The sequence below is a fragment of the Wyeomyia smithii genome, chromosome 1 (genome assembly GCF_029784165.1).
Source record: "Wyeomyia smithii strain HCP4-BCI-WySm-NY-G18 chromosome 1, ASM2978416v1, whole genome shotgun sequence".
Lineage (NCBI taxonomy): Eukaryota > Metazoa > Arthropoda > Insecta > Diptera > Culicidae > Wyeomyia > Wyeomyia smithii.
This window is the reverse complement of record NC_073694.1, coordinates 121,388,248-121,397,114: the sequence shown is the minus strand read 5'-3', so window position 1 is coordinate 121,397,114 and position 8,867 is coordinate 121,388,248. Positions and strand designations below refer to the sequence as shown.

The following is an 8,867-nucleotide window of genomic DNA, read 5'->3' as shown; positions in this document are numbered from 1 at the left end:
ACAACCAGTTGTCAGAAAGCTCATTAAGAAAGATGCCGATATAAAATCATTTGCATTCGTTTCCTTTAAAGTCGGTATCGACTTGCAACTGAAAGATGTTGCCCTCGATGCTGCTAACTGGCCAGAGGGAATTTATTTTCGACTGTTTGAGGAACGCAATTCATCTGTGGATTTTTGGAAGTCGAGATCGTCGAAGTTCCCACGCACGTTAATCTCACAGCCCGCAATAAATCCTCATTTGACGCCATCGAATTGATTTCTCAACCTCCGAGGGAGCTTGGGGGCCCACTGGCCCCCAGCCCAGTTAAGTCTTTGCAATTTCATGATTTTCAAAAAATTTATGCACAATTTGTTCCCCATAGCTCTATGACCAACCGCACTGTCCAGTGCGAAATTATGCCTCACTCGACGCCTGCTACTGCTCCCCCTTTACTGCAAACTCTACCACTAGACGACGTTGGCAAGCAGCAGACAGCCAGTACTGTTTTATTTTCGGACAATAGCGGCAGGCGATTTGGTCGGCAGCAATGCGATACACCGTGCGACACTATTCTTTCATCTCTACTCTGCTACTATCAGAACGTGCACGGTCTACGCAGCAAAGTAGCAGATTTTGCTTTGGAAGCTTCCAGCTCGCTTTACGACTGCATCGTTCTTACTGAGACCTGGTTAGATTCAGATATTTCTTCTTCTCAATTATTCGGCATGGATTATACCGTGTATCGGACTGATCGATGCTTGATGAATAGTACCAAAGCAAGGGGTGGAGGAGTTCTCATCGCTGTGCGACGATCTTTGGCATCGGCATTGTTAATTCAAGCTATGGATGATTCGCTTGAGCAGCTCTGGGTAACGATTAAAATTGATAAACTGAACGTTGTAATCGGCGCTATTTACATTCCTCCTAATTTGCGGAATGAAGTCGAGATAATCGATCGGCATATTTCTGCAGTGGAAAGAGCTGTTAATTCTACTTGTATTAACGACGATGTTCTTATTTTTGGTGACTACAATCGTGCCGGCTTATCCTGGTCGATTCACACAGATGGAAATTATCTCTTCGTTGATGCTTTGCGCTCATCCGTAAATGCAGGTAGCACCCATTTATTGGACGGTATGGCTTTTCAGTGCATGCACCAGATTAATCCTGTTTGCAATCAGAATGGCAGGTTTCTCGATTTAATTTTCGTAAACTCGCATGCTTTACCAGCATGTTCAGTCACTACAGCACCCGACCCTCTCTGTAACATTGACGTACATCACCCACCATTGATGGTTAGTTTCGACAGACCTGTTGAGGCTCTATTCATAGACGAATTTGATTCATCCAGATTTGATTTTTGGCGCGGAAACTATGATGCTATCGAATCAGAATTGAGATCGCCATATCGCCTTATACATCGCCATATTCCCAAAGCTCGTCCTCGTCGTAAGCCTATTTGGGGAAATAGACATCTCACTAAACTTAACCGCCTTCGTAAGTCAGCTTTGCGTGCATATCAAAAAAATAGAAACCCTATCAATCGGACACGGTTCACTTCTGCTAGTCGATCATACAAAACGCTGAATAAAAGTCTGTACACGATGTTCGTGCGTAAAACGGAACGCAACCTACGCTTAAATCCGAAAAGCTTCTGGAGGTTTGTTAACTCGAAGCGTAAGGAAGAAGGATTACCATCTAGTGTGTTCCTGCTGAATAGTGAAGCGTCTACTAACAACAGTAAATGCGATTTGTTTGCCGAGCACTTCGCTAGTGTTTTCAATAAGGAGCACGCTTCACCTAACGACATTGCCGCGGCAATGGCTTCTATGCCGAGCGACGTTTTCAATGCCGAAGTCTTCGAGATCATAATCGGAGAGGTTTCCAAAGCCATCTGCGATCTGAAACATCGAGACTGTTGAAGATTGCCTTAGGCTTCAATCGTTGATTGACTTATTTAATGACTGGTGCCAACGCAATTATATGATGCTAAGCATTCCGAGATGTTCTGTGATTAGTTTCCAGCGCAAAAAGCAGCCGCTATTGTTCAACTATAACATTGCTGGTACTTGTTTACAACGTACCGATATTGTCACTGATTTGGGTGTTCTGTTGGACACGCAATTAACTTTCAGGCAGCATTTTTCGACGATCACCTCTAAGGCTAATCGTCAACTTGGGTTAATATTCAGAATCGGAAATGAGTTCGTTGATTATGGCACCTTGCGGACTCTTTACTGCTCTTTGGTTCGCTCAATTTTGGAAACTGCGTGCGCTATATGGAACCCGCATTATGAGTTCTGGATTCAGCGAATTGAGCGCGTTCAGAAAACCTTTATTAAAAGAATCTGTCGCACACTACCATGGAGAGATCCCGATCACCTGCCACCCTATGAAAGCCTATGCTTGTTAGTTGGAATCACACCACTCGAACAGCGCCGCAAAGAAATAATTACCAAAATTACACACAAAATTTTGACAGGCCGGTATAATTGTCCAACTATCTTGGCTATGTTACAGTTGCATTGCCCTCTACGACCTCGACGAGACCGGCGTTTATTGCATACAAATGCGCATCGCACAAACTACGGCCTGAACGAGCCTATCCGCCAAATGGCTCTGCTCTTCAATCGATACTTTGAAAATTTTAATTTTTAGTAACTTATTGTGTATTGTGAATTGTTCATTGATGTATTTTATTTTATCATATATGTTATACTGCACTTGTATTCCTAAAAGATGCTGGGTTTTTATGCCGGCTCGAAAGTATCCTTCGTGGCCTTTCGAGGCGGCTTTTCCCAGCCACATACTTTATATATATTCATTAAGACTGTTGTCGGATGAATTATTGAATAAATAAATAAATATATATATATATATATATATATATATATATATATATATATATATATATATATATATATATATATATATATATATATATATATATATATATATATATATATATATACTTTATTTTACCTTATTGAAATACCTCTTAATGTGTTACCTTTCTTGTTGATAGCATATTTGGAGCATTCTCAATTCATTGTTTAGCAATAGAACATGAAAAACGTGTAAAAATAAATATATACTTTATTGTACTTGATTGCAATATCTCTTAATGTGTTACCTTTCTTGTTCGTTTGGCTTGTATTTGACATGTTCGTTTGGCTCACAACATTCTCTCCGCATATCTCTCCCTCTGAGTATTGCTAATTCAGCCTATCATTTTTACTTTTTTTCTTGAATTCAGCTCGATTGGCAGGTTTTAATAACACTACCATTGGTTCTTATTCAAAAGTATTTAGCAGAATTGATTAAAAACCTTCAATAAATGAAGATTTTTTTCGCGGATTTCAGAGTTTACGCGTTTTTTACGCGGATTCTGCGAATACGCTAAGATAAAAGATCATACCAAAATCCCAAAGAAAACTGTGAAGGCCTTTTGTGGTAGAAGAGCTTTTACCGTTCCAAACACGTTCTCCGAGATACATTTCTCCAAAACATGAAAGTATTTCCGAACACAGTCATCCCAGTACTATGAGGCTGCTTACCATGATTGTAATTTCAAAATAAACGATAAAAATTTCGAAAAAAAAACTTCGTATTTTCACTTATTTGTGGTGAATTTTCCCTATTTCATTGGTAGATCTCCGTGAGTCAAAAAATCACAACTTTGAGCGCTTTTGGGAACCTCCAAATCATGCCAGATTGAACTGAAATTTTGCACAGATAATTTTTTGGGTCAATAAACAAAATATATCCCAAATAGCACCTACAACGTATTTCAAAATAATGCTAGTCAACATTTGTTGTTTCAAAACTTTTATAACGGTACAAGAAACTTTTCCGGTTACTCTAATGAAATTGAAAAGAATTGAGCAATATTATGTCATTTACATTTATCTTTGTCGTAATTCAACACTAGAAATTGCTTAGTAGTTTTCTACACTCTAGTTCCAACTGCATATTTCTAGATGCATTTAAGGGGTTATATACCTTTTTAGTCGAGAAAAATGAGGGAAGTTTGAATCTATTTTTAAGTGCATAGCATCATTTTCATTGCATCAAAGGGGTATTTTTCTGAAAGTACAGTTTATCAACAACAACAAAATACGTTTGATTTTGAGATATACCAATTATTACTGGAGTAATGGCCGTTTCCCCGAAACGCTATTTTTTGCAGAGGCTTGCGGTGATCCTGATAGAGACTTAGCGGGTCAACCGAAATCAAAAAACTCATATTATTTCATTAGTTTAGAAGTGTGCCGGGTCCTTGAACGATCGCTTTTATGAGTATTTTGTTTTCAGAGCGAATGGGAAAATTTTTCCCAAAAAATGCACGTTTTGAGCGCTAAAAATTGCATTAAAAATTTGTTTGCGGCAAAATGTAACTGTATGTTTCGAAAAGCGATCGTTTAAGGACCGGCGAATTTAATAACGAAAATTTAAAAAAAAAAAAAAGATGAAGGAAATCGGTTCAGTAAGTTTCCCGCAATCAGGATCACGGCAAAGTCATTTTTCGGAAATCACTATTCCGAGATAATCGCGTGTTAAGTTTCAAATTTAGCTTATGCGGCCGTGGCGAGGCGCGCTGCAAATCGCTATATACTTTATTTTACCTTATTGAAATACCTCTTAATGTGTTACCTTTCTTGTTGATAGCATATTTGGAGCATTCTCAATTCATTGTTTAGCAATAGAACATGAAAAACGTGTAAAAATAAATATATACTTTATTGTACTTGATTGCAATATCTCTTAATGTGTTACCTTTCTTGTTCGTTTGGCTTGTATTTGACATGTTCGTTTGGCTCACAACATTCTCTCCGCATATCTCTCCCTCTGAGTATTGCTAATTCAGCCTATCATTTTTACTTTTTTTCTTGAATTCAGCTCGATTGGCAGGTTTTAATAACACTACTATTGGTTCTTATTCAAAAGTATTTAGCAGAATTGATTAAAAACCTTCAATAAATGAAGATTTTTTTCGCGGATTTCAGAGTTTACGCGTTTTTTACGCGGATTCTGCGAATACGCTAAGATAAAAGATCATACCAAAATCCCAAAGAAAACTGTGAAGGCCTTTTGTGGTAGAAGAGCTTTTACCGTTCCAAACACGTTCTCCGAGATACATTTCTCCAAAACATGAAAGTATTTCCGAACACAGTCATCCCAGTACTATGAGGCTGCTTACCATGATTGTAATTTCAAAATAAACGATAAAAATTTCGAAAAAAAACTTCGTATTTTCACTTATTTGTGGTGAATTTTCCCAATTTCATTGGTAGATCTCCGTGAGTCAAAAAATCACAACTTTGAGCGCTTTTGGGAACCTCCAAATCATGCCAGATTGAACTGAAATTTTGCACAGATAATTTTTTGGGTCAATAAACAAAATATATCCCAAATAGCACCTACAACGTATTTCAAAATAATGCTAGTCAACATTTGTTGTTACAAAACTTTAATAACGGTACAAGAAACTTTTCCGGTTACTCTAATGAAATTGAAAAGAATTGAGCAATATTATGTCATTTACATTTATCTTTGTCGTAATTCAACACTAGAAATTGCTTAGTAGTTTTCTACACTCTAGTTCTAACTGCATATTTCTAGATGCATTTAAGGGGTTATATACCTTTTTAGTCGAGAAAAATGAGGGAAGTTTGAATCTATTTTTAAGTGCATAGCACCATTTTCATTGCATCAAAGGGGTATTTTTCTGAAAGTACAGTTTATCAACAACAACAAAATACGTTTGATTTTGAGATATACCAATTATTACTGGAGTAATGGCCGTTTCCCCGAAACGCTATTTTTTGCAGAGGCTTGCGGTGATCCTGATAGAGACTTAGCGGGTCAACCGAAATCAAAAAACTCATATTATTTCATTAGTTTAGAAGTGTGCCGGGTCCTTGAACGATCGCTTTTATGAGTATTTTGTTTTCAGAGCGAATGGGAAAATTTTTCCCAAAAAATGCACGTTTTGAGCGCTAAAAATTGCATTAAAAATTTGTTTGCGGCAAAATGTAACTGTATGTTTCGAAAAGCGATCGTTTAAGGACCGGCGAATTTAATAACGAAAATTTAAAAAAAAAAAAAAGATGAAGGAAATCGGTTCAGTAGTTTTCCCGCAATCAGGATCACGGCAAAGTCATTTTTCGGAAATCACTATTCCGAGATAATCGCGTGTAAAGTTTCAAATTTAGCTTATGCGGCCGTGGCGAGGCGCGCTGCAAATCGCTATATACTTTATTTTACCTTATTGAAATACCTCTTAATGTGTTACCTTTCTTGTTGATAGCATATTTGGAGCATTCTCAATTCATTGTTTAGCAATAGAACATGAAAAACGTGTAAAAATAAATATATACTTTATTGTACTTGATTGCAATATCTCTTAATGTGTTACCTTTCTTGTTCGTTTGGCTTGTATTTGACATGTTCGTTTGGCTCACAACATTCTCTCCGCATATCTCTCCCTCTGAGTATTGCTAATTCAGCCTATCATTTTTACTTTTTTTCTTGAATTCAGCTCGATTGGCAGGTTTTAATAACACTACTATTGGTTCTTATTCAAAAGTATTTAGCAGAATTGATTAAAAACCTTCAATAAATGAAGATTTTTTTCGCGGATTTCAGAGTTTACGCGTTTTTTACGCGGATTCTGCGAATACGCTAAGAAAAAAGATCATACCAAAATCCAAAGAAAACTGTGAAGGCCTTTTGTGGTAGAAGAGCTTTTACCGTTCCAAACACGTTCTCCGAGATACATTTCTCCTAAACATGAAAGTATTTCCGAACACAGTCATCCCAGTACTATGAGGCTGCTTACCATGATTGTAATTTCAAAATAAACGATAAAAATTTCGAAAAAAAACTTCGTATTTTCACTTATTTGTGGTGAATTTTCCCAATTTCATTGGTAGATCTCCGTGAGTCAAAAAATCACAACTTTGAGCGCTTTTGGGAACCTCCAAATCATGCCAGATTGAACTGAAATTTTGCACAGATAATTTTTTGGGTCAATAAACAAAATATATCCCAAATAGCACCTACAACGTATTTCAAAATAATGCTAGTCAACATTTGTTGTTTCAAAACTTTTATAACGGAACAAGAAACTAAAATGCATTTGAAAGTGGCTAGCCACTACGGGCCAACTAATATATATATATATATATATATATATATATATATATATATATATATATTATATATATATATATATATATATATATATATATATATATATATATATATATATATATATATATATATATATATATATATATATATATATATATATATATATATATATATATATATATATATAGATATATATATATATATATATATATATATATATATATATATATATATATATATATATATATATATATATATATATATATATATATATATATATATACACATTTAAAACCTTGCATTACAAAAATATTATTATACAGCTAGTAATGTATAATTAACACGTACATGCATATAACATGAAATAAATATGTTTCAAATATAAATAGACTTAATAATACCTCACTTGTATGACTTTAACCGCACATTTTATTCATGAAATAAATAAATAATTATATGACGCGATTTTTTTTTAGCGTGGTATAATCCAAACGCCATTGTACTCTTATTGGTCGGACTCGATTATATATAAACTCGAATATATATCATTTTAAATTCGATCATTTAAAGCAGGATTTTTTTCTCTTATTTAAATATGACTTATCTAAAGCTGAAATATTGTAAGGAAACGTCCATATAATAGGTAATGCTTGAGGAGGAAAGGCTATCTGACAAAGCCCATGCGAAAATTTTTGAGGATCTATACAAAAGAAGAGAGTTTCGGAAACATTCATTTTTTCTGCGTAATTAATGAACGTTCGTTCCCTAATTGATTCATAGAATTAAAAAGAAATTTAAATAAGAAATTGAAAGAAATTAATTTAAATAAAAAATTAATGCAACACACTCGTGGCCTTCGGCCAATTCGATTGTCCGGAGCGTATGCCGTCCTTACTCGCTAGCGCTCGTGCGGGTAAACTAGGGGATTGCCCCTATGCTTCAATAATCCGGGCAAACCAGCAGATCAGTTGTTTGCATGTGAGAGGCCGCCGCTTCCGACGGCGGGTCAGCGGCCGATTCGGCCATCGGACACCGCAGCGGCTTAGGGCCGCCTTGGTTTCTTGCCCTCGATTATGCGGCAGAGCCGTATGTATATGGTTTGCAATCAGAATGTTCAACGAAAAAACTAGTTAGTTAACACATGCGCGGCAAGTTTTTATTTTTTAATCCATTATTTGATGTTGCTTAAAAAGTATGCAACATAAAATAGCTGTAATAAAAAAAAGTTACATAAAAATAAAATTCGGCCTTTCGTGATTCGGCCGTTTGAAATTTCGGCCTTTCGTTAGTATTGATATAATACGGCCTTTGCGCTTTGCCATCGCTGCTAATGTTCGCCGCTGCTGCCCGCTGCTAGTAAACTGAGCTTGCTTAAGGAGAAGCAGTCTTTTATATAGCCCAACGAGTGCATTCCCAGCTAACCAGGTACACCATTCTGTCGTCCTTTTTAGGGAAAGGCAGCAAGCGACCAATCAGAGGTCGACATTTACGTTTCGACAGGGTTCAACAATTTTCAATAGTACAATAGGTCGAACAATCAGATTACAATTTTCTACATCTAGACGGGTGCTAGGATGATTTTCCAAACGATTACTGCAAAAATGACGTAAATCGGTTGGAAACAGACTGAGTTTAAAACGTTTGACATTAGAAAATTTTCGTGACGCGTCATCCCTGTATTGAAGTTGGACCCCTGCCGTAAGACGTATTCTACGTCAAAAGTTCTTTCAAC

At 36.1% G+C, this 8,867-nt stretch overlaps 1 protein-coding gene across 1 annotated transcript; it reads left to right on the top strand.

The window, feature by feature from the left end:
• Positions 1 to 366: 366 nt before the first annotated feature.
• On the top strand, positions 367 to 1,902 carry LOC129717150 (uncharacterized). The gene has a single exon (XM_055666995.1). The coding sequence runs from the start codon at positions 367 to 369 to the stop codon at positions 1,900 to 1,902; it is 1,536 nt and encodes a 511-aa protein (XP_055522970.1).
• The last annotated feature ends 6,965 nt before the right edge of the window (positions 1,903 to 8,867 follow it).